The sequence below is a fragment of the Ammospiza nelsoni genome, chromosome 4 (assembly GCF_027579445.1).
Source record: "Ammospiza nelsoni isolate bAmmNel1 chromosome 4, bAmmNel1.pri, whole genome shotgun sequence".
NCBI lineage: Eukaryota > Metazoa > Chordata > Aves > Passeriformes > Passerellidae > Ammospiza > Ammospiza nelsoni.
In genome coordinates, this window is record NC_080636.1 from 20,373,383 (window position 1) to 20,400,781 (window position 27,399).

The 27,399-nt window shown below is 38.8% G+C and overlaps 1 protein-coding gene across 4 annotated transcripts in view; it reads right to left on the bottom strand.

The window, feature by feature from the left end:
- The window catches only part of ZFYVE28 (zinc finger FYVE-type containing 28), a 113,640-nt gene that overhangs the window by 38,184 nt on the left and 48,057 nt on the right, over nucleotides 1–27,399 (bottom strand). For 3 of the 4 annotated variants that reach the window (XM_059470923.1, XM_059470922.1, XM_059470920.1), the window contains exons 3-8: nucleotides 23,712–23,849; nucleotides 20,975–21,177; nucleotides 19,152–19,241; nucleotides 16,710–16,799; nucleotides 13,987–14,088; nucleotides 4,734–6,098 (exon numbers count right to left, since the gene is read on the bottom strand). In XM_059470923.1, the coding sequence (XP_059326906.1) occupies nucleotides 4,734–6,098; nucleotides 13,987–14,088; nucleotides 16,710–16,799; nucleotides 19,152–19,241; nucleotides 20,975–21,177; nucleotides 23,712–23,819 (1,958 nt within the window). In that variant the 5' untranslated portion in view covers nucleotides 23,820–23,849. Of the gene's footprint in view, nucleotides 1–4,733; nucleotides 6,099–13,986; nucleotides 14,089–15,666; nucleotides 15,853–16,709; nucleotides 16,800–19,151; nucleotides 19,242–20,974; nucleotides 21,178–23,711; nucleotides 23,850–27,399 lie in introns of those variants that run through there. The other variant, XM_059470924.1, reaches the window with a different exon arrangement.

Here is a 27,399-nt window from a genome sequence, read left to right on the forward strand (position 1 = left end):
GTCTGTGATGGTGTGACTCCATCAGCCACAAGGGAAGGGCTGTGGGATGTCACTGAGCTGCAGTTCTCTAAAGCCTCTGACACAGTCCCTCAGAGCATCCTTGGATGCAAACCGGACAGAGATGGATGCAGTGCATGGACCATTTATGGATAAGAAATTGGCTGGTCAGATCCAGAGGGCAGTGGGCAATGGCTCAAATCCCAATGGACATCAGTGACAAGTGGTGTCCCTCCAGGGACCAGAATTACTTAATATTTCCATTAATGACACAGATGAAGGGATTGGGTGCACCCTCAGCACATGTGCAGGTGACACACCTGAGGGACAGGACTCCATCCCCAGGGACCTGGACAAGCTCCACAAGTGGCCCATGGCAATCTCATGGGCTCTAACAAGACCAAGTGCTGGTGACCCAGGGCAGCTCCCAGCGCCAGCCCAGGCTGGGGATGAACAGATCCAGAGCAGCCCTGAGAAGGACCTGGGGGTGCTGTGGTTGAGAGGCTGGACATGACCCAGCCATGGGCACTCCCAGCCCAGAAACCTCCCTGTCCTGGGCCCACCCAAAGCACCGTGGGCAGCAGGTGAGGGAGGGGATTCTGCCCCACTCAGGTGAGACCCCACCTGCAGCACTGCATTCAGCTCTGGGGCCCCACCACAGAGGACATGGACCTGTTGGAGCAAGTCCAGAGGAGGCCACCAAGAGGGATGGAGCACCTCCCCTATGAGGAAAGGCTGAGAGAATTGGGATTCTTCAGCCTGGACAAGAGAAGGATTCAGGGTGACCTAACTGGGGTCTTCCAGTACCAGAAGAGAGCCCACAGGAAGGATGGAGAGAGACTTTTTACAAGAGCAGGGAGTGACAGGATGAGGAGGGGTGGCTTCAAACTGCAGGAGGGAAGGTTTGGATTAGATAGAAAGAAATTCTTTACTGAGAGGATGGTGAGGCCCTGGCACAGGTTGCCCAGAGAATCTTCAAGGGTCCCATTCCTGGAAGTGTTCAAGGACAGTTTGGACAGGGCTTTGAGCAATCTGGTCCATGGAGGCGTCCCTGCCCATTGCAGTTGTTTGGAACAAGATCTTTAAGGTTCCTTCCAACCCCAACTATTCTGTGATTCTATGAAATCTTTAGTAGAAGAGTGTTTGATCTTTATTTTAAACTCCACTGAATTTTGAGGCTAGACAGAGAAGCCTGAAATACCAGCTATTTCAGATACAAGGATTATTATGGTAAACCTTTCTGGATCACAGAAATTACACCTATAATGTCATATTGTGTAGTAAAATAGTTTAGACTTACTAAAACAAATGGTTTTATCACAACAGTCACATTTGAGAGCTGCTTTATTCAGAAAAGGGAAAGAAAATTTTCTTCTACCTGGTGACTTACAGTAACTAGAAAGTAAATACATTTATCAACTTGATAAATGAGCCTATCCTGCAGCTATTCCATGTGTATGAGATTGCTTATTGTTCTAGCTAATGGGACCATCATTCTGAAAATAATCTACTGTCTCCAACGTTTCCCCTATGGTTAAGCTGGCATTCACAAGCATGTAATAGGGAGCAGTCACAGAAGCCTAATGTGATCTGCCAATTTAAAAATATCATCAAAAAGTAGTGATTAGTCATTGCCCAGGCAGCATGAGTAAGGAAAGGTCCACAAATTTTGGAACTGAATTATCTCTTTTCCTGATAACATGACTAGTGATTCATAGGCAAGACCCCAATCATATATATATATATATATATATATATACACACATTTAAGGCAAAAATAGGATCTATCCACATATAACTTTTTAATCTAGTTCTCAGTAGAACCCCAGCATCTCCATCTTTCACAGAATATACCTAAGGAGTTGTATTAGAATGCTTCCAAATAAAGTAGCAACAATCTAGTAATAAAATACCTCCATCCCTACTGCTCTACTGCTGCAAAGGTGGAATATTTGACAACTCATAACAGATGTACTGTAGTCTCAAAAATTAATACAGCTAATTAGAAGAAGTAATCAACAAAGTAATCAACAAAGTATCTGTCTAAAAGGCTATGGTGAAAACAGAAAATCCAACTAATGTGTTAACAAGATATTCAAAAACATTCACCCAAGAGTTTTAGAACTCAAGAATGAATAAGATGAATTATTAAGCTCTCCTTTAAAACTTCCCTGATGCCTGGAGTCTAAAGCTGGCCATCCCTAAAAAAAAGGACTCCATAGGGATTCAAACAGCTCTAGCTCTGTGAGCCTGATTATCATACCAAGCAACTTTAAATGTATCCAAAGCTAAAATAAGTAGACAACAATATGAAGGTCTGTCTGGGAAGACGTAAGTTGACTTCTGCAGAGGGAACCTCTTGGGAGCTCTGTGAAGGGGTCAAGAATCTTGTGAAGAATGGTGACTCAGCTGTCAAGCCTCTGGATTTTTAAACAGGTTCTGTCAAAATACCTCACTTAGGGCTTTTAGGAAAACTAAGGAGCTACAGCACAAGAGGGAGGGACTCAAAAAGGACAGATAATTCTTAATCACAAACTGGGAGAAGCTGGTAAACAATCACTTCTCAGAAAGGTGAGATTTCATTGTTGAGCACCCTGGGAGCTTTGGTTTTGTGCATCATGTTCAAAAACAGGAAAAGCAATGAGCTCTGACAGGTTACTACCAGTGTAAAATTATTATCAACCAAAAGAGACTGCGCAACTGCCCAGCCCCCCAGAGTGTGAGTATCAGGTACTAAAACAGCAAGACTTAACAGGTAAACACATGGAGAACAACTTTAGCATCAGATACAGAATGACAGCCTCTGAGACCACAAGCAACATCTTGGGGCTTTAGCAGACAACTTCAAAAAGAGCCTCAGCACACCACTTAGTAAGAATTCCAAGTCAAACACTGAAAATCACTGAAAAACAATTGAAAACAATTATGGCACTGCGCACATCCACAGTTTGCTCATACCTTGAGTAAGTGCAGTTCTAATTCACTTATTGCCAAGAGGAAATGGTATAATTGAAAACTGCTTAGGGCAAGAGATAAGGCATGATCAAAGCTATGGACAATTTGTGGACAACTTCTGAACAAGTAGGCTCTGACTTTGCCAATCTGAAAAAGTAACCAAATTGACAAAACGTGACTTAGGTCTACAAAATCACAACAGGCAGGCGAGGCCAGACAGGAATCAGGAGCACACAAAAGCAAACAGGAAGACAGACTTACAGAACTCCCTGTAAAAGGATAATTCTCAGATAAAGTTTTAAACAATATTAGCAGAGGCTGGATAAGACAGCGGACAAGTTACTACATTCATAAAACATGCGAAGCTGAAATAGCAGCTTACAGATATATATAATTTTATTAAATTTTACAGACCTGTTCTCAAAAATTCATTTATTATCCTACTCAAGGCAAAAACTGGTAGACAAAGAGTCTGAATTTTGTATTATTTATGAGAAAACTGATTAGACACAGTGATTACTTTTACATAGTAGTCCATTTGAAGTGCTGCAAAATCATGGAATGTCAAAGGGATTTGTGAATTACATCTTAAAATGAAGTCCACTTAGAAACCCTGTTGTAAGGCCTTTAATATGATCATACTTGCAAGCCTAAGATAGCAAATAGTCAGAATAATGAAAAAGATAAGTTGAGTTTTGGGCATGCTAAGTCATATTTAACCTATAAAAGCAATTAGGTCCAGGCCAAAGAACTCATGATTCTATTTCCACTACCAGTAAAATATTTCATAATTCAATTGGTACACTTATTTCTGTAGCTTTTATATTGCGGTTATGCTTTGTGGTTCAAGCTACCTCCACTGTGTTACCCTGAACTCTGTGAACATAAAATGGGAGAGTGTGCATCACACACACACAGAAAGCCAGCTGTCACAGAAATACAGAAAACAAAGGTAACTTAACTCTAATGTCTTCCCTCTGCTTCATGATATTAATACTTCAGGGAAACTGAGGATTCACTACAAAACAGGTTATCCTCTAACAGTAAACCAAAATGAAGTCAGGTTTTCTACTGATCTATGTAAGATCCCTTGTGTCTAATCAAAGTTGAGGTGAAGTGTGGCATTTTCTTTATTACAAGTATTATGATGTTATCTCCCTGTTATCAAGTTAAGTTCCTTACTGTCATTAAATATACAGAACCTTAATCCATGACCTCCACTCTTCTATCAACTTTGGCTGAAATGGTCCAACAGCTTTAAGAGCCACCTCTGCATTCTGTCAGGCTCCTTCAGCACACACACATCCACAGGTACACTTGTGCCCAAAGGCAACATGGTCACATCATGCCCTTTCTCTCAAATGAAGCCAAGGTAAAATGTGTTTAGATAACAATTTAATCCCATGCACTGATGCAAAAGTTAACTTTTTAGTATTTTCCAGACACACTTCTCCTACAAAACAGCAGAGGACAAGGGAAGTAATGACCCAGTACTGTTTAGCAGCAGTGCCCTCCTGGATACATTAAGCAGGTAATGTAACATTGATTTCAATGATACAGAGACACTGGATGATTAAAATTCAGATCTCCAAATCTTTTGCAGTAAAGCTGAGGTCCAATAAAAAGCTACCTGCATTAAAAAATATATATGGATAAATTCCCTAATCCTGCAACACTATTTTCCTTAAAATCAACATTAACGATACACCAATCACTGCAGTAGAAGGGTACAGGAATTTATGTACATGCAAATTACTGCCAAGACATCAAGTTGCTCTTACCTTGAACTAGATCTTGACTTTACATCTTCCTTTGCTGTCCTTTCACTACTAGCATCTTCATTGTAGTCCATTTTTTTATCACACGGTTGTTTCCTCTTCTCCCACTTCTTCTGCTGACTTGAGATGCTCTCTGCTTCTCCTTGGGAGTCACTCTCTACTTCTACCTGTGAACCTGAGGAATGTGCCAGGCACTTAGAGGAGGTTGGCAGTTTTTGCTCTTCACTGCCAAAGTCTCTTTCTGCTAACAAAGCAGAAGTTTCAGGTTGTAATGTTTCCTGCGCAGGGACTGAACTGTCCAAGTTATCTACATGGTCCATTTCCTTACACTTTACTAATGTGTATGAAGCATTTACAACACCTCCTGCAGAATGTTTAGTCTTTAAACCTTCAACACCGTCCTCCCTGATGTCTTCACAGCTGCCACAACACACACAGGAATTAATCAGACAGTTTGTGGCAGCTATACTGAGTTTATGGGACTCATCCTCCTCCTCATTTGCTAATGGATTAGCAGATCCAGGAATACAGCTAATAGCTGCTTCTGGGGTTGTTACTGGGGATTCTGAGCTAGAAGGAGATTTAGGATTGAATATTACAGTAGCAGATATTTTCATTCCCCCTGTCCTGTGCGCGATCACTTCTGCCGTTTCCGCGTCGTCGGCATACGCATCCCAGCCATTGAGGTATAACTGTGAGTCTGCCCCTTCCAGACAGCTACATGAGTTTGGAACTGAAATGCCAGGCATCTGTTTTCCATCTTCAACATTGTTATTATTGCTTAAGTCACTTTCAGCATCTTTTAAAAGCAAAGTTTCCTCGGTCTGATGGCCATTCTCATAAAGCAAAGCATCTCTATATTGCAGGTTCTGCTTTGAATCATGGCAAGGGTTATTCACCCAAGCAAAAGTATCACTTACTGAATCCAACCCTGCCAGGGCTTCTCCTGCTCCATCTAGGTCATCCATAAAAAACACTCTGTCCTCTTCATCAGTTAAGTTGTCAAGATGGTGTCTTGTTGGTGAAGCTTCAGCACTAGAACTGTTTCTTAGGCCAGCTCTGTGAGCTGGAGACTGACAGATGCTCGGGGGGGAAAGCAGAGAAGACATTTCATCGCCGACTCTGTGCACCATCCTGTTCAGCTGCTCCAGCTCCTGCTCATCATACTGCATGGAACAAGCCAGCTCAGCCTCTGTGTTCTCAGCTTTTGCTGAAAGTTCCTTAGGAGGCAAAGCTGCAGTTATGCCTGGTGCAATGACAGAGGGTACCTCAGGATCTGCTCTGACAGGAAAATCCACATCTTGGGAGATGCACAGGTTACGTTCCAGTGTGTGCAGCTCATCCTCAGTCAGCGTCTGAAGGAGATCCCTGAAAAAGGAGAAATACACACATCACTTGTCATTTACAATCATGAGGCATTGATGCCACAGATTTTAAAAAAGCTTTTACTGTTAGTGCAGAAATCCAGAACTTGAGGGCACAGAATACTTTTGACTGTGTTATTCAGTGCATTTGGCATTCATATCCAGAGCATGTGACTACTGATGCCTGAATTTGAGATTACTCATGCAAATAGAGGGCATAAAATTATATACATGCTTGCAGTGAAGCCTCAAAATAAACCAAAACACACACAAAAATGGAAATTTTCCCCTCCCCATCATTTATAGTGAAAATGTCACCCACAATTAAATTTATTTTATCATTTTACTTTTTTAATTCACAAATTTGACTTGGATTAGCAGACCAATTTTCCATCCCTCAAGTTGATTCAGAAAATTATTCTGCAAAAGTGTACTGCAGAAGTTTCACAGCATTAAACTGTCAGATAAAAGAATTCAATAAAACAGTAATATTGCTTATGCACCACTGGTATCTGGAAGCCAGATCACTGAAACTGGGATTGGAAGTTGGCGTTCTCGTGCCTCAAACATTGAACTCAATCTTCTAGCTTTGTCTGGCATAAACTTCATTTTCTTCACAGTGGCTACTATGGGGCTGTGTTTTGGATTTGTGCTGGAAGCAGTGCTGATAACCCAGGGGTGTTTGTGCTGCTGCTGCCCAGGGCTCACACACAGCCAAGGCCTTTCCTGCTCCTCACCCCGCCCCAGCAGTGAGGGGCTGGGGGTGCACAAGGAGCTGAGAGGGGACACAGCTGGGGCAGCTGACCCCACATAACCCAAGGATATTCCACACCACATAGATGGCATCAGGTCAGGATATAAAGCTGGGGAAGGAGGAGGAAGGGGGGTTGTTTGGAGTGGTGGCATTTGTCCTCCCAAGGCACCCTTACCATGTGATGGAGCCCGGCTGTCCTGGGCATGGCTGAATTCAGCCTGGGGAATTAGTGAGTTTATTCCTTGCTCTGCTTTGCTTGTCTGGGGCTTTTATTTTAGCCATTAAACTGTCTTTATCTCAACCCATGACTTTTCTCCCTTCTACTCTTCTGCTTTTCTCTCCAGACCCACTGGAGGGTGAGCAAGTTGGCTGCATGAGGCTGAGCTGTCATCCAGGGTTAAACCACAACACCAGGTCATTAAGGACTAAATAAAGCTCCTGCATGATGTTAAGGACAAGGCAGGGCTGGAAGCAAACACTGAGCAATTCAGCAAACTGTGTTTTCTATAGACATGCAGCATCTCCAGTGTTACCAAGTGTCCTCAGTACTGCAGTTTAGGACTATGGGCACCTGAAAACAAAGTGTTATTAAGTGCTTGATAACTCAAAAACAAATCTGCAGATACAGCAGCATGTAATTTTAGGCCTGAATTTGATTTACATTATCCTTCTCAATAAGAAGTCACATATACAAATATCCTGTCAAGAACTGCTGCTACTATTTCCAAAGATCAGTAAGTGTATTTTAGCATAAAAGAATGGATGGGAAAAGCAAAATCTGTTCAACAGAGGTTAGGAGTCCATTATTCCTCATGTGTTTAGGAATAATTTGTAAGCAGGTAACATACAGCTGTAGTAGTAGTAGTAATAATAATAATAAGCACATATTAAAAGAATTCCCTTAAAGGAGTAACTTTGGTATAAAAAAGAGGCCAAAAACCACCATTCAATACATCTCATACCTTGATTTCCAGTAAATGGTTTACATTCTTAACTTTCTAACTCAAAGATCAAATATTTTTGCAAGTACTACCAATTTTTCAAATAGCTCAAAATGTACATTACATCACTAGTATCTGACCTGTATACCAGCTACCTACAGTTTGAAAAAGCTAACATTTAAGACAAATATTCTCAAGTCAGAAAAAAATTATGACTATGTACATTCCACACCATTAACATTTTCTTTATATGAGTAATATGACCTTGAAAAAAGTTCTAAGCTTCCAGTAGTACCACTTGTAAGAACAACTGCAGTATTGTATCCCCCCTCTTCACACTCCGTAACTGAGAAGTCAGAATTTCCTAGAATCATTCTATCTGCATCTTCAAATCTAAGGTTTGACCATTTTTTTAGTCATAAAAAAGTAAGAAAGGAAAATGGGCAATCTTTGTTAGACCCACCTGCCTAGTAAGCTATAAAGCAGTATTCCTATTTAACATATTAGAACATTTTAAATACCTATACATTACTTTTGTCTACACAGTATGTACTGATACCACCTTATTATTACTCAGATCTTGTATTTAACCAGTGTCTGTAAGAGATTAAGCACTTGAACATCACCTCAAAAACAAACTGAGAATGGCTTAAGTTTTAAGGCCAACATAAAAAAAGTAAAATTATCATTCCAATTATTTTGGAAATAATTATACCAATAGGATGGAAAAAAACATAGAAGAACATTATTGCTGCCATGAGGCTTTGCATTATGCATTTGCATTGTGTTAGTGAAGAAACACTGATGTAGAATTTTATAAACATAAAGTAATGTGATATTTTTAAAAACAAACAAGAGTAAGCACAGAGATGTAACAGTGAAGGTTTTAAGCTTATCCCTCACATATTCAAAGGCATGAAGACATAGGAAATTTCTGGGTTGGGCCAGGGTCCATCAAGTAGAGAATCCTGGCACCTCATGGGTCCTAAGGAAGAGCAAAAGCACAGGACAGACCCACAGGGATCCCTGTGAGTGCATCCTTGTGGCTGCCAGCAGCCAGGAATCTCTGAACCAAGGCAGCATCCCTGGGCTCCACAATCCACAGGGAGCTTTTCTTGCACAAACTGAAAATTGTGTGTCAGCAACTGAGCAACAGAAAAGTGCTTAAACATCAGCTACCCTTCTCCATACACCACAGTCACACACAAGTTATCAAAACAAGGAAATGAGCAACTTCTACAAACAGAGGCTGCACCAGCAACATGCAAAGGAATTTGCTTTCCATCCAAGCCCATCAGCATAATTGAGAATGATCCACTGGGCCCAGGAAAATCTAAGATTGAATCTTTGGACATGCAGCATCTATTCTGGGGTTTTATTCAGTACAGAACACCACATGGCAGCACCCAGGATTATTGCATGTCTCAGTGTCCAGAGCTACTCTGCTTCCTTTCCAAAGGCTCAGAGAGCCTGGCTGCTCAGACCTATCCAACACAGGTTTCACACATTCACTGTAAATTCAGGGCTGGAAACACATATTTACTTTATACTAGCTAGCTCCATGGACTTGAGTAATAGATTCTATTTCTGCCAATAACAACACCCCAAAATTTAAGAGTATGCAGTTTTGAGGATAGTAAATAAAGCCTGGTTAAACAACAAAAACAACAACCACCAGTGGAATCAGCTGACAATCCTCATGTCTTTTCAGGTGAGTCAGATCCATGCAGCCTTGGAAGAATAACATAACCAGCTGAATTACACATGGTAGTCTACCAGCCCTGTAATTTCAATAGAAAAATAATCCTGCTTTAAATTCAAAGGGAATATGCTCATTTTCCTAATCCAAACACAGGAAATTTTGCTATTAACAAATACAGCTTATTCTAAAAGAGGTTCAAGTAATTACCTTCACTTCTCTGATTAAAAATTCCCCAGATTCACCAGTCATTTTTAAGGATGACAAATGTTTGAACAACAGGTACCTTTTAGATACACTGTACATTAGATTATACAGGACTCACTGCCAATCTGTCATGTTGTAAAATGACTATGAAGATACTGAAAATGAATGTTAACCAATATATGGAAAGAAATGTGACATTTCACCACTAAAAAACTGAACATCAGGCGTCATCAGTAAACTTTAAGCTTTAATTAACTGTAGCTACTTCAGTGGTTCATTTCCTTTCTGCTGAAGAAGCTTTAACTCATTGTGCTCATATGGACAAAAAGGATTTCTCCCTTTGCTTACATTATTCAGAAGGCACAGGTAAAGTCAGCTTCTGCAATCCACCCTGAGGAGCAGCAGTTGCACTTTCTTCTCAGAGGGGCTTCAGAAAATACTCAATTTTAAGAAGTGCATGTCGAGGTTTCACCTGCTTTTTTACTCTTTTTGGCATTGTATCACAGAAAGGCAATCTAGCTTTAAAAACAGGAGGAACATTCTTCTTTCAGTGGTTACAGCTACTCTCAGAAAAACAAAGCAAGTTCTTCAGATGTGCTCTGCCTGTTACAAGCAGAAGCAGAGATTTGCTCTGCCTACTGCAGAACCAATGAAAATATTTCATTTCTACTGCCAATATCCAGGGTACAGAAATGACAAAAAAAACTTCAAAGACATGAGGCCAGATGTCTTTAAAGACAAGTCCAGCTTAACAGAGGTCAGGGCCACAAACATGCACATTTCTCAAGCCTCCTCCATTAACTTTCTCCTATTCTGACCAGAATTTTAAACTGCCTTGTTGTCAGAGAACAGCTTAATTGCCATGTCCAGCCTGTGCTTCAGTTCATGCTCCAAAGAGAGCACAACCAGCTGCCCCAAAGGAGCTGCCACTGTAGGAGCCTGCTGCAGGTACACAGATCCACACACATCCCCCCACTCCTGCTGTGCCCTGCTCACCAAAGTCCACAGTAGTGTCTGACACACCCACACTGAGAAACCAACACTGAGATATGTGACAAACTGCACTGACACTCCTTTACTGCCACAGGTTTGAATCAACTCAAAGTTTTGAACACAGCCACCTCAGAAAAACTAATCCAGTTTTCTCCCAGCCACTGTGCACACTTAATGTAAAGAAAACAAATTTACACTGCCCCACCCAATTCTTTAAAACACAGAGAGTATGCATACTACATTTAATTTCTAGTCAATGATACAGAAAGGTTTCAGTGTATTTAAAATGGCATGATTCTTGGATTCTGCACCACTTGATGTGCACCTCCTTGATTCTGCACCACCAAAATCCATGGGGACCCTGCCATCACTTGGAATGGTCTAGAAACAAGCACCAGGAAAGCAAAGAGCTCTGAAACAGGGCAGGATAAAGGAGTGTTGCAAAATCCCATGTTTGCTGACTTTGGAAAATCCCTGTACAGCAGCCTCAAAGGCATATGTAGTATAGGCAGTGTTTTATCACAAGAATGTTCAGTGTGACAGGCCCTCAGTGACATATCTGTGCACAGAGCAGGTGATGTGATCTGGGTATTTGCTAAGCAGATTGCAGCAGTTTGGCAGAAATGGTTCAAACACCTTTGTTTCAAAGGCACAGGGATAGCACCACTATATAATTATGCTTTGGTAGATGTAATGCTAATATTTTACATACAAAATAATAGTCAACACAAGCACCTGGCTTATTAATTAAAACATTCAAAGCCATAATTTGATGCTCAACCTTTCAAAAAACTCAGCAAGAACCTTTATTGCTTTTTCTCAGAGTCTCAACAATCTCTATTGTTTTCAAAGTTGTCAGCCACCAGTAGGACACCAAAAATTTTCATACCTAATAGATATTTATCTTCTCTGCTAGCTCTGATTTAATTATGTGGATAAACATAATTAAATACGGTACTTATCTTTGCCTTACGGATATTTTAGGATAACACAGTTTTAAAATTAATTACCTGTAATCCTACAAAATAATCAGCTCTATGATGTTAGTCCATGAGCTAAAATACTTAGTTGGCTAAAAAGTTATAGAAATTTACAGAGAAATTCACTGGGATGTGATCACATTCTGCAGTAAGATGTTCTATATTCTTACAACAGGCACAGAACTGGAATACAAAATGCAGCTGCTTTTAACAGCAAACTTCTGAACCTGTTTTCATGCCTTAACTATTGGTGCTGGAGACAGGAGAAAGACTCCAGGGAAAAACACTCTTCCTTTGTTGGGGAGCAGAAGTATTGGTATCAAATATCATTCCATCATCTTCATAGATTTCTAAGAACCTTCTCACAGAGTATGGATTGCAGTCTGATGAGTTAAAAAAAATGATAAGGAAAAAAAAAACCTACACAGCTGAGGGACTTTTAAAATTAATTCAATTACTCTGTATGAACAGCACACTTATTTGCATCTCATTGTTATTTTCATTCAATGTATTTTCCATTCAAGATTATTACTAAAGGATCTTTCTGAGCTCAGTTCTTGCCAGTATTAGAGTTCCTTCAATGCAGAGACTGCCAGACCTGGAATTTCATATTACTTCTTGCTTGAATTTTAGCTCTGATAGATGTTATCTCAGTAAGAACACTTTGCCAACTTTGTCTCCCAGACAACTGAAGTCACATTTTTTAATGTTCCCTTTCCTTTACAGAATAAATATAAGTCTTAAAGCATATCAGAACTTTGCCAAAATTGAATATGAAAGATTTCTATTTTTTAAAGTTTGCATGGAAAACTGCAGTTATTGAACAATCAAGGATTTTACAAATTTGTTTTCAACCCCAGAGCTACATTCACAGTAAAAAATGAAAATTAAATGAAAATTAAATGGGCTGAGCAATACACTGACTTCACTGATTTTCATTTTCCACGTTGTGGAATATGAGGAAAATAAAGCAGAAAATACAGATTATGAGAAGAATATTAGCTTTTAAGTATCTTTTTGGCTTTAGACAGCAAGTGGAATGCTGGGGAAAATAACTGCAATAGCCACATATTGGGAATAAGGTAATTTAATGTAAACTTCATGGACTTTTCAAGCTTCAGTACCAATAAAGCTTTTTCCTCCTTCTAATTTCAAGTTTTGCCCCTCAGTTCATTTTGTTATTCTTAACCCAGTGTTTTAAACTACCATAATTACTCAAAAAAACCCAACAAACCAAACGTTCATTTGTCAATTTTAATTCTCAGATTTCAATATGAATATCACTAATGTACCTAAAAATAAGACTCGTAGACAAAAATACTAGGAAGTTTTCAAGGGACACACAAGGATGTGGTCTAGATATTTATAAAGGCTAACTTCAGAAATAGCTCCCCTCTGAACCACCCCTGACAGAGCTCACATTCCCTCAGGAGATGCCTCACCTCTAAGGGATGAGAGGAGATCAATCTGGATATAAACTATGTGAAAACTATTTTTGTATCAGACTGTCACTATGACATTCAGAGAAGGCAATAAACTGCTGAAAATTGGACACAGGGAAAAAACCCCAACCTTTCAAGTTATCGCTCGAGATTTCTAGGAACAAAAGTTGCAGTTGGTCTATAAATCTGAATTTTAAGAAAATAACAGGGCTTATGGATTAAGAAAAATTTTTAACACCCAGATAAAATACCTGAAGAGTGAACATAAAGATCCTTTAAAGATACAGCTCAATTTCTCCAAAGTAACAGATCAGTCTTCTAAAAACCTCAGCTAAGGAAACAAGATTTTAATGTTCTTTATACTTGAGCCAAAGCCCACATCTCCAATGGTAACCCACACTGAAGCATTATGGAAAGAAGTATAAAGTGATTCATCCTGTAAAAAACAAATCTACAATATGAAAAACTGATAGTCATTCCTATTAGGTTAAGAATTATCTGGGTATTGCATCATAGCATAACAAGAAAATGTAATAAGCCTAGTTAAGCAGAAACGTTGATGCTAATTAGAAACAGACTCTCCCAAAAATAAACTCTAACTTTAGTACTTCAGGCATCATCTAACCAGAAGGAAAATGTGAAATGCTATAAAATGATACTCAAAAAAAATAAGAAACTATCACAGAGATTAAAAGTTCAGAAAACTACCATGAAATGAAAACCTACATTTAGTTATTTCATGGGTATATCAGGCTGATGAGAGGAAAATGCTGTTTATGGTTAACACAGCAAACAGAAACACTTTTTTAAGCATTTATGAGGACTCTGATTTTCACTTCAGAAGGGAAGCAATTACAACTATCATTTATTACTTGCCTTATTTTTCTTAGCAAAGTGTGAAAAGGTCTGAAGAGCTCAGACATATCTTCTGGTTTATGGTCCAAGTTTAATGGTCCCTCGGAGTAGACAACAAGGCCACTGTAATTCAAACACATGCATGAACACACACAAATGAAAATTTTATTACACAGAGCAACCACTGAATAGTCAGAAAAGCAATTGTACATAAACATTAGAACAACATTTAACTACACCTCGTTATCTTATTTTTGTATTATTCACCCACAGCTAGAATTAGATGCTATTTAAAGTAACAGGAAAAAGATCCTCTCCACTCTGTTCCCCTTTCTTAAACATGGCAGAAAAAGCAATGGAAGCATAAAGGGAAGAACACACATTTATTTCATTGCTGCAGCTGAATTAAAAAAAAAAAAAAAAAAAACACAAAGAAAACCCCACAAAAGAAACCTATTATCAAGTACATTGGGGGAGGGCCACTGATTTGAGATACTGCAGATGGCTTTTCCTTTTCAGTCTATAATTTCAAGGTAAGGTAGCTGACTCCTGAGCTCCTAGTTTTTTTACCTCCAAGATAAATATAACATTGTATTGACATATGGTAAAAAAAGGAAACAGATTTTCTTAATCACATAAAACATATTTTGAAGAAACCATGCTTTTAAATCAATTCAGCATTTGTACAAATTTCCCTGGAAAGAGGTAAATTCACAATCCTGAGAGCCTCCAGGTACTTCACTGTAGGTATCTCAACAGCTCCTCCTGACCAAACCACCACTGCCCAAACCTGTTTGTGTACCATGGATTAAACAAAATTCACCTTCACATCTGCTGTGCCACACCATACAGGGTCAGAGAGGATTCCCAAAGGCACCACTCTGCTTAAAACTATTTCATCCTCTGCCCACTGCAAAAGCAATGTATGTTTCCCAAAGGCAACCCATTCTCACAGCTGAGATTTCATCAGTTTTCTTTCTCCAAAGCCATTTTCCCCTTCCTGTCCATGGTGTCAGTGCTCTGTTATCCAAGATATTTCAAAGGCATGTTACTTTCCTTACACTTAAACTCCATACTGCTCCAGGGAGCTATCCAGCACCCAAATCACCCAGAGTAACACAAGTCAAAGTCTTTTGGTCCCCAGCCTCTCCCTAGCAAGCACCTGTGTGACCACCAAAGACTCTCTGAAACACAGCAGCAAAGCTGATATCACCAGCTATAGGAATTCCTCTGAAGTATTTAAAAAAAAGACCAGGGGATTAGGGATTTGAGGGCAGGAGCAGGGAAGAGGACAGACAGAAAAAGTTGCTTTCTTTGCAAGTTGCTTTTTTTTTTGTGGCTTAAGACAAATTATCTTGTTGCCAGGGACACATAATTTTATCTTTTTCTCTATGCTTGCCAAGCTTCAACAAGCAGGCTGCCACGAAGTGAAGCAGTTATTGCTGACTCATGTCTTATGTTCTGCATAAGCAAATGTTACTGCTTTGCCCTGTGAAAGCTCAAGGCTACTCTCCTCAAACTTCTACCTGATGCAAGTCACTGTTCCTTTGGCTTTCAGGCAGTTTGCTTGCCACAGAATTTAACTCTTGGAAAAAATAAAAAAAAAAAAAGTGGGCTAGAGCACTACAGAAAAAAAATATTATGAAATGGCTTCTATACGTGCATAACATTTGAAAGAGCTGTGATACTTCATGACAGTCATCTAGTTTCTTATCACTGGATAATCAGGAGCACTTAAACTTCTTCTCTTCTTCTCTATCCTTCTTTGTAACTTGGGATAGACATGATGTATTTGCCAGAGAGCCCTGGTTTTCCAGTTAGTGTTGGTGTGTTCTCCTTCACCGTGTCTTCCAGCAGCTTCAACCTGAGTTCTCACATTCCTGTTGTCTTCCAACAATCAGATTATTACTGTTATTATTTTTAGAATGACAGTTAGAGACAATATGCCATTTAACAGGAACAACAGGCCACAGGGATTTCCTGAGGAGAAGTGTATTACACTCAGGATTTGAGGGTTTTTATTTCCCTCAATTATCCTACTTATATTAGCTAACTGTAAAACATTCACAATGGTAAAATATTAAAAATATGCTGGCTTTACTCCAGAGAAACTGCTGCCTTAGTAAACAATGAAGACTCATTAGGAAAAATCCATCTGATTTGTTCAATACTGCAAAAACTGCATGAAGCAAAACCACTGTCAGTTTAGTTGAGTGGTCAATACAGGGCACAAATCAACACAAAAGTTACAAATGTTAACACTTTCCTTCAAGAGAAATACACCTAACTCAACAGTTACAATGCAGTTTGCCATGATAATTCCTTCTGAACCTAGAGTCATTGAGAAAAAAACCCACAAATTTAATTGAAAATTTGTAGTTTTCAAGACTTGTATCCTTAAGTCATCCTATTTTTGAGTGTCACAAAATATGTGCTTTCAAAAAATATTTCTGACAACATGACATTACAAAGACTGATGTTCCTAATTTTTAAATTTGGCTGGTGGATGCCTGATCAATTGTTCCTGCCTGCTCTATTTAGAGATCTACCATCTTTATTTTTTGTCTTGCTATTCTACATTAAACTGGTAATGATTTAGAACAAAACAATCCTCCTCTTTAATTTTTTTTTAAAGTTAAAGCAAAATCAGGTGTGAAAGACCATCAAAATTCTAAACACAGCTCTTCAAATCTTCAATAAACCTTTAAATGAGGCAGAGCAGAGAGTAGTTAAAAATTACTTACCATACAATGGCTAATCTTGGAATTGTAAACATTAAAGCTGGTTCATAGTCATCTATCATATCTTGAGTGAGGTATCCAAGCCTTAAGGCTCTAAGCAGAAGAATAAAGTTATTTAGTAAGACATCAAAGTCATGAAGAACACATTTCACTAAGGAAAAGTTTGAAAAATTTGTTATAAGCCAAACCAAACTGATAGTATTTAACTCATGCACTGGTTTTGTACAATCTAAACCACTATATACATAACAGATTGCTTAAGTCTCTGCTTTAAAGAAAAATATAGTATAATACAAACATAAATGCAAGAAAAAAATCCCTTTAAGCATTTAAAGCTTTTATAATCATTCAAAACACAATTCGTTTTTATGATTTTTTCTCTATTTACTATTTCATGTCAAGCTTCAGCTTGATACTGAAAACCACTGGTGCTGGCAATTTTTCAAATAAAAGAAACATTTTTAAAGTAATAGCAGAAGTACTTGGTTTCATTTTTAAATACAAACTGCTCTAATTATCAAGGTCAGTCTCCCCCTTAACTAACAAAAAACCTAAAAACCACCCAAGAACAGCACAGTTCTACACTATAACTTACTGAAGTCTAAGGATTTAATATTTGGGGGAGACTTCATTGTCCTCAAATAACTTCTCAAATGTCTTAAGCGCCTTTTAAACTAAACCCCACTTTGCTTGGATTTTTTTACTTTGCTGTATTTCCCAGGTTTCTTCACAATTTTCAGATTTTACCATATGTTTCATAACATCTTCAAATTTCTTCTCTGACTTGTTCCATCAGTGTTTAAGATTGCAATGAAAACTGCACATGAATCCTGCTTTTGGTCCCCCAAAGAATGGAAATAACTTTCTTTTTCCCTGTCAGCATTGTCCAGCCAGTACTGCTGGGGGTGGATGGGACACAACCACAAAAAGCAAACCCTTGCTGGTGCCAAGAGTGGATGGACACACTGGTGTGTGGCCCATCCTCACCCCCTGTTCCTTCCTACAGCCCAGACAGATTCCCAAAAGCTATAAGTAAGAAACCATCTTTTAGGTTTTTTGCCCTCTTACTGGGCAAATGCAGAATCCCAGAATTGTCAGGGTTGGAATGGACCTCTGGAGATCAGCCAGTCCAGGTGACACAAGAACACATCCTGTGTGTTTGGAATGTCCCCAGAGAGGGAGACTCCACAACCTCCATGGGCAACTGTTCTGCCACTTCAAACTGGAGAAATTCTTCCCCATGCTGGTGTGAACTTGTCTTGTTGTAATTTATGGCTGCTACTCCTTGTGCTGTCCCCAGGCACCATGGAAGAGAGCCTGGCACCATCCTCTTACACACACCTTTGAGATATTTGTGTGCATGGATCAGATCTTCTCAGGCTTGCTGTCTAACAGGCCCAGCTCCCCCAGCCTCTCCTCCTAAGAGAGATGCTCCAGACCTCTCCTCATCTTTGTGGCCTCTGCTGACGTGTATGCCACAGGTGAGTGTGTGCATGTGTGGTACTCCCTGACTGATGGAAGGTAATTCCTCCTACTTGTGACCCTTTCTGAGTTGTAATCCTGTCCCCAAAATGCCTCAAACACCTCTGATCTTGGTGCCACATACAGACTGTGGCAGTGTGCTCTGCACTCCTCCATTCCTTGAAAGGGTTGATCACACCAGGCCAGGGTCCTGCTTCCCAAGTTCTCCTGACATGACAGTGAAACCAAGACTTATCCTAAGGGCCTCTTACAGTCAACTGGTATCTAATAATTCTACACAGAACATAATTCACTAATTTTCTTTTAAGAACAGTGCTGCACTTCTCAAAACCTCACTTAGGCTGAGTATTTCACATGCTGCTCCCCTCTACTGCCCATCTGCAGGCTAGTTAACCTGTCACAAGGGAGAAGAAAAAGAGCTGTTCAACACAGTATATTACAAATTCACACTTTTCTTGGCACTTTATACTTCTAGAAGAACTCATGGATTGCTGAATTGATTTCTTTCATCATTGTCCCTTCATATATATAGAGCCAAAGACCAGTCCTTTGAGATTTTCAAGAGCTTTTATGAGTTCTTAATGAAAATCAGAGGAGGTTCACAGATTATTTGAACCATCTTTCCATGTATTCTTGCATGAAATATCTTTAAGTCTTGATGCCTTGAACAGACTAAGCTTATTTAAATGCTGAGTCTTCATGTACACTTCTGTAACTAGGCATACCAACAACTCAGTTACTGTTGGATTAACTCTCGTGTTTTGTTTTGTATTTTTTAATGTAGAAAACAAAAAACCACAGGCTTGTGCCTGCCAAGCATGCTTAATACCTTTGAATTTGGATACTTACTATAAAAGCAAAATACCTGGTGTTTTAGGACAATTCTTCAATATTAATAGTTAATGCACTGCAATAAAAACTCAGACAAAGCAAACAAAAATTAAGATCTAATCCTTAACTTACCTCTCCACAGTTTCACAGAACAGTACAATAACCTCTTGCTGTACATAGTATTCTTTTGGAGACTTCACAGGTACCATGGCTGACACGTAACTACAAAAATTACAAAATAATGTACCACTGTTTCATGTGCTTTAACAATAAACCAAACCTAGGAGGAATCATCTTAGAAACCCAAGATGATTTCCTGCACCAATTTGTATTTATTTCAACAGCACTCACTATGAAAACTCTACTGTGTAAGAATCTATGAGAAACACAGCCAAATTACTTATTGAAGTGGAATTGAGGCAGCGGAAGTCAGCAGTAATTTAGAAATATTATAATTCTATAGCATATTTATGATACAATGATGCAATTATGATAGCATTTAGCTATCAGAACCCTCTACTGTGTGGCATAGTGCCTTGGAAGGATCTTCACTGCCCCATCTTAAAGACAGAATAGTTTACTCTGCATTTCCTCAATAAAAAAAATCTGACTTAAACCAAACGTTTTGTCTATAATAATTTTACCTGAAACGAGATGAGTAAAATTCAGTTACCCAGATGACACAGTTTATGACAGTTAAAATTTTGCCTCGTTTCTGTGTGGAATTACTAGCAAAAGTACTAATTCAACAAGGTAAGAAACACTGGTAGAAGTTCAGTGGTTTTCTGTCACTGTGTTACTTAATTGGTCATTTGTAGAATATAAATAACACATAAAGGGAAGAAGCTGTTTGCAAAACAATGGTGAAGAAAAATGCTGTGCATAGAGAGTGGTATTGACAGGCCAAAAACGGCACAGACACTGCCAAGAACCAGTTACTGATTGTTATTGGTGTCTGCACTCAAACCCACACTTAAAAACATGTTTTTAGACAACATTTTCAATTAAAGTGATTGCAATGTACCAGAATAATGATGCCTTTTCTAATCAGAAAAAACCTGCTTACCCTGAGTGAAGAACACAAGAGAATAACAACTTTGAGGAAGGGCAAGCAGTAATGTGGGACATGACAGTCTATAGGTTATTACCAAGAAATACTAAAAGACTACCCATTTCTAAGAAACATGTTCTGCTAAGGGCAGCAGTGACTGTGCCATATTAGATCCACAGATAATCCTGCCCATTATCTTGTCTGTGGCCAGCACCACAAACATCTAATACACAGGCAGGTAGCTGGCTACACTCTGAAGCACAGTGCCAGACTGGTCAATGTGACCCTTGATGCAAAAAAGCATCACTCCAAAAAGCAGTTATTTTTACTTAAGGTATAAACCTCAAAGTCATTCTTCAATCACAAGTTTTCAAATCAGTGATTTCCTGTGGTTAATTATGGTTCATGTAAAAGCCCTTCCTCCATCAAAATTCAATCTGCCTTCCTAAATTCACTGGGTACATCTTGCTTGTACCACTAAGCACAAGAGAACAAAACCTCTGTCTCTAGAATATTCATTATCATTCTTTTCTTTTTAAACATCTATTTGTTGCCTTTTCTCTGACAAAGAAAACATTAAGAGATTTATGGTTTCCTTTTGTGTCTTGGAAATTCTCCCTCAAATGCCACATGCCAGTATGCAAATGGGGGATTATAGTTTAGTTGGAGAGAACAAATGTTGATTGCTAAAAAGCTATTTAGTTTTTATTATTGCTACACTGGAAGGAGAAATCTAACAATACACAAATTACTAAAGAATTCAAATACTATGATAAAAAATTTACATCCTTTTTCCACTCAAAGAATATAAAGTGAAAGAGTCAATTTCCAAAAGCCAACAAGCCAAAAAACAGCTGCAGTGGCTAAGACATGGCTCACAACACAATTACTTCATCTCTTTTACCTTAATTCAAACTCAGCAAAAAGGACATCAAAATGCTTGAGGGAATCTTTCATTTTTTCTGTGTAGAGGTTCAAATCCCTTAAGGCCTGGTCACGGATGATATTTCTGACTTCCTCCAGGCTTCGGGTCAGGTCCTTGGCCAAGGGCCTCATGGCCATACTCTCAATTTCACGATTCATAATAATTGAACCAGCAGCCAAACACTATGAAAGACATGAAGAGAGAAAATACTAGTTTTTACAAAGTAAAAATCCTTCTATACTCAAAAACAAAGCACAAGATGTGCTATTTAATAAGATGTGCTTTTGAACAAGGGCAGTACTTAGCCCCAGTTGGCTGCAAATTATTAAACAAGGGAAAGATTTAAGGCTGGTAGGTCTAGAGTCAAAAGCTTTCACAGAAAAGGTTAGGGAGCAGCTCAGCCAGGGAGACATGAGAAGAGGAAAACGTTGAAGAATAAGAATGTCTTAGGGTGACCACAGTGCTGACAGAAGAAGTAAAGTTATTCTCCCACTTGTTAGGCAATTAGTAGGATTAGTAGGATAAACATTAGTAGGATAGGTCCTCTATGCACACACAGATTCCTTGCATAAAAGAGATGGGAATCCAGCAAAACTACAGTCTATGGACCGGTTTGATTTGAGCTTTGATTTGGATATTTTGTTGTAAAATAAATCTGTTCATTATAAAAAGAACAAATTCTGCAACTGTGATGTCTTTTACAGCAAAACTGCTCACACTGGCTAGCACACAGGGATCCAGTTAGGCCAGTATCCTGCTTCCCACAGAAATTATACAAAAATCAGGTCACTGAGTGATTCTTCCCTTCCAGTGTCTGGAAAGCACCTATTTAGGACTCCTTGCCCCAGGCATTATACATGGACTCTCTCTGACCAGCTGACAAAGACATTAACAGTAGATTTTTACTGTAACACATTAATAAAACCTTTTAAAGATCTTGCCACTAAACACAACTGCTGGCTTTATTCTTTTATGGTTACATTTGGAAGACAATGAGCCCCAATATAAATTACACCTCCTGCATTAATAGAAATACTTCTGCTAACTGAGAAAATACAAGGTTGTTCTCAAAGATCAGGGGTTTTTCCCTTTTTTAAATCTCCATTTGCAGCTGTGTCACCCCCCCTCCCAGGCATCCTGTGGATGGGAGCCACAGTATGAGGGACCTGCAGCCCCAGAAGGGATCCTTTCTCAGCAGTCTGATGCATTGATTTGAGGGCACTCAGAAAAGATCATGTTCTTCCTTCTTATCAGCCAAAGCAGTGTTTGTGGGAAGTATGGATAAAGTAAGTGTTACCTGCTGAGAGGGATTCTCAGTCTGATAATTCAGTGATTGTACTGACAAGGACAGAAGTGTGTACTCATAAAGCTCACACAACCTTTCTGCCCCATGAATTTACAGGAGGACGGTGCCTACAGCAGTAGGAGTTGGCATTACATCATCACTGCATTTGTTCCTTTCCCTGAAACCAACAGGTCTCTCCAGCCTGAGGGTTGCACAGTGAAAGTTGGATTTGGAAGCAGGTTTAGCTCATATAACGCAGCAGTGAATAAAACAAGACTCAGGACAGGATTACAAAGCACTGACATATCAAATTAATTTTGTAAATTCTGAGACTTCTCTGACTCAGAGGAGCCTACAATTAACAACTGTCAAAGCAAGTTTCAGAAACAGAACATATGGAGGCATATTGGACTGAGCAAGATGGGAAATCTTCATAGAGAACATGCACTTGAAAAAGAACGAGAAACTGGTAGAGAAAAAAAAAGATATTAACAGGAGGCCAAGGATTGCTTCAAATACAGGAGAGGCAACACTGATAAGACCACATGCTGTTGTGTGGTGGAATGTCTGGACTAACCCACTCGCAACAAATTCATGGTGTCACCTTAAGTCACCTTCAGGCCAGTAAAAGTGAAGAGCTTATCACTAAAGATGCCACAATGATTTACTTTTTTTAGCCAAAGACATCAGTACAAATAAATAAATATACAAATAAATAAATATCTTGTATATTGTTTTGAAACTTCAGGCTTCCTTTGGTTAAAATAACAGAAGTTTATTCACTACAAAAATTCCTTGTTCCCACAGGTTGCTCTAGAAGCAAGTCTTTGAGAGAAATCAGGTAAGAGAAGAAAAGTGGACTTCAGTGTTCTACAGAGGAACTACATTTGTTTCACATAACTGCCTTGTTTCATGTGTATGCCATGTATGTTTCATGGCATACACATGAAACAAGGCAGTTATGTGAAACAAATGACAGCCTGAGGTTGCATATTTAGGATGAATTATAGCATAACAGAGGCATTAAAATAAAGTGACAGCATGCACTTCTATTTGTTGGAGATGAACTTTTGTCCTGTTAAAACTCCCTAATACACTTTTATTTGTTTCTAAGGTCTTCTAAACACAAAATGGCTGATCAGAAAAAAACTCAAAAACATCACTCAGCTGTTAACCCACAAAAGAATAGCTTTTCACTATAGATTACTGACAACACACAATTATGAAGATAACCTGGTATGCTCTTAGTCCAGCCGAAACCACAGTTAAAGAACCCCATTTCTCTGAGCACCCCCAGAGCAAGTCCTCTTGTTTATTTTGCCCTGTAATTCTTTTTTGTACCTCTTTCAGAAAAGTCTGAAAAGGTTCTTATGGCTTTACACAATAAAAAAGTGTCTATTAATCCAAAAAACAGCAGTGTGACAGACCTACCTCTGCTCCAAACCAAAGCTGTCCTGCAAGGTTGTCATGCCGAATTTCCTCTGGAAACTTCACACAGAAGTCTCTGTTGGCCCGTTCATGTGGAATGCATTCATCCATGATTTGGTTTATGATGTTCAAAACATTATCCTGAAGCAAAACACAGGATACCATATATACTGTTTGCATAGAAAATAGTGAGGTACCAACCCATTAAGATAGAAAATGCAGTGTTTAACTCTCATGGTCTTCATACACACAGTGAAAACAGAGAACACTGCACAGAAACAAGAGCAGCAAAATTCACTCTTTGTAGTTTTCCTAGAAACTGTTTCTCAGATTAGCTGCACTTTAATTTGACTACTCTATGGGGACTTCTGATGAGGAGGCATGACAAAGAGCTCGTTACCTCCAGTTATCTGTATCTATCAGTAAATAAATTAGAAATACAAGTGAATTATACTTCCATTTCCTCTCACCAGCCCCAACAATACACACTCCCCTTATTCCCACAAAGACACCTGACAGGGTACCTTGCAGTTGTTAGAAATTGAGTTATGTTGGGATCATTTAAGCTCATCCTGGTAATCTAAAGCACTTTACACACTTGAATCCCCAATGGGCAAGGGCTGGCACACTCACCAACCACGTCATCCCCCAGGCAGCAGGAGGATAAGGGGCCACCACAGAAATTACAGCTTTAATAACTGCTCTGATCTACCTCTGCACCAGGACAGTGATCAAAGACCTACAAGCAGTTTCTTGATATGCAGTAAATAATCTGTATTCATTTATTTGAAAAGATAATTTTCACATTCCCCTGCTGGGAACTGTACAGAATTTAATTAACATAATAAAGGTAGATTGAGAGCATGAAAAAGGCTGAGTGCTTTCATAAAGATGTTTTGTCTTCTGCTTCTTCCGCTATTTACAGAATTTACATTTTATTTAAAGTATTTCTCAAACAAATACCACCACATCTGTCTGTACAAAATTGCTTAACAGACAGAATTGCCTTAAATGTACACTTCACTGGTTTATTTTCACCTACATTTAAAAAACAAGGAGACAGGAATTTTGAAGAAACCTGCCCCTTTAATATGTTCCCCATCAAAAAAGACAAAACCTACTATAGCTACAAAGAATGATCCACATTTTCTGCAATTTCTCCACAGACTGTTGCACCTGCTGTTGCCACAAAATAATCTTAACATTAAGGCTGTAATTACAGTTGTCTTCATCCAAAATAAGGGAATAAATTAACAGTCAGCAATATTTATTACACACTGGTATAAGGTACTTGATGTGTTAACCATTAAAACAGTTTCACAATAAAGCATTTTTTGCAAAGCTGTCATGAGATAATAAGTTTCATTTCAATAAAGTTGTAAAAAACAAACAAAAAACCTCATCTCATACAGTTAAAACACACAAAGAAATGCAACCATCAACCATCTTCTCTAGATGTAAGACTGAAAATCAAATGCCCTGTAGCCCCTCCAGGGCATCACAACACAGACCATGGCCAGCAGGTATGAGAAAAGACAAGAAAAGAAAACTAGAATCACTGACAAAATTCCTGATTTTAGAGATGAAATCTCCCCCTCACTGTGCTGGGCCCATTGTACTGCCAGGATCAGTGGGGCACTAGGATCCCTTAGAACCCAAAGGGATGCCCCTTGCAGGAACAGATGGAAAAACCAACCTTAAATACTGCCTGGGGTCATTGCAAGGAGCACTGGAAGCTCAAATGCTGGAAGAGAACAGAGCAGAGATGCCCAGACCCTGCTGCAGCAGCAGCATCTGGAACCGCTGGCTGCAGAACATGCACCACCTCCAGGACAACAGGGAGTTAGACAAACAATCACATCCAAACTGGCATGACACTTTAGGGTCAGAAAAGCCAGAATAACAGCAACTTTCCCATCCCCCTTCCATTTCTTAATTCGTGGTATTGAGTACACTTCTCTCACCATTTTTTAGCTAACTCTGCCTGGGAACCAAAGTATTTGGAAAGTAGGTCTCCTAGGAAAAACAACTCCTAACCTACCCAGCTGCCACCCAAAGTAACAGAGCAAAGACTGGAACTGAGGATAAAAACATTTACATTGTAGAAAGGCATGAGTCACTCAAATCTGTTATTACTGATCTATTTTGAGACCAGGTGCTTTGCCTGTAGCTCTTACTTTATCACTAGTGCAATACAAGTTGGTCTTTATCACCAGGATGAAAAAGCCAGATTCCTGTTTTCAGAGAATTAATCAAAGTTTGTAAAGGCCTTTTTGCATTAGAGAGATACAGTGGTAAAAAGCAATCTTACCAGTTAAAATTTTGTAAAACTTTCACAACATGCAGAGAAATATTAAGGCAGGAAATGGGAGAAGAACACTATTCAAATCTGGTTATATCAGACTGTAAGTAATCCAATGACATTTTATTTTAGAACATGATATTCCAATTTATTTTACTTGCCAACCAACTTTAATATGGGGAAATGCAATTTTTCTCTTACTTTTTTCCCCCTAAAATGCTACACAGAATAAGAGGAAAAGACATATTAAAAAAACTTTCCTCCCTAAATTTTATTTTACTTCAGTGGATTATTTTATAAATGTAATCTTATTTGACAGCAGCTACAAGATTGAATTTCCCTTACATAACCACCTATATACATATTCAAAATTCCTGAGTATCAAAGAAGATTTTACACAAATAGAATAAAGAAAGAGGACTCACAGCTGGTAAGCAACCGTTCCATGGTTTTGCTCTGTTTTTTTAATCATTATACCTGTTAAAAAGCTCTAAGATGGTCTAAATCATCTCAGGAGATAATTATTACAAGCCTAATGAAATTTTATACCTTAATGCACTTAAATATTGCAACTAAAGACAAGATGATGTAACGAAGATAATTCAACTTTATACAATATGCTAATGTTTAAGCATATAATTTATTTGCTTCCTACTTAAAAGACCCTTAATATTCTTCCTCATTTCTTCAACATTCCTATAATCTCTAGATGCGTCTGCTCCAGAGCATCCAAGATCTACCAATATATCTCCACTTATGCCAAACTTGGAGTCAGGTGTTTTTTTAATATGTGCAGTACTACTAAGTTAAACTGCAGATAATTAGAATTTTAATATGCACTTCCCAATGGAGATAAATCACAATAGCCCATCTCCAGTAGCAGTTGTCTGTATGCTTCATGTGGGCAGCTGGTTATTCTGCCAGAGAGCTGAGTGAAAAAGCCAATTGAAAAGATGGGCATCTTTTCCTGCCTGGTCTAGCAGAGATACAGGAAGATTAGGAAGGAACAGTTGATGGAACTTAGATATAAAATGTACAAATACTGAAAGATTTCTACAAGGTAAATTGCTTTTGCTGCTTCAAGATGTGCAATTTCCCAAATTCCCTGTTGTTCTACAGGGTTTATTTTATTGTCCTACAGAAGAAAAAAAACCCCAAAACAAACCAACATTTCTCCATCACTTCCCTCTACCATTTTTCTTATGACACCCAGAGCAGAATAACTTCCATAAAAAATCTGGAATATTTGCTCCCATAATAATTTCAGATCTCAGATGCTTTAAAACTGGAAGGATGCCAGCCAATTTAGACAGACTATCCAAGGCATTGTAAGCAAATTAGTCTTTTCTTTATAAGAGCTTCAAGAAACATTCAATTTATTTAATTACA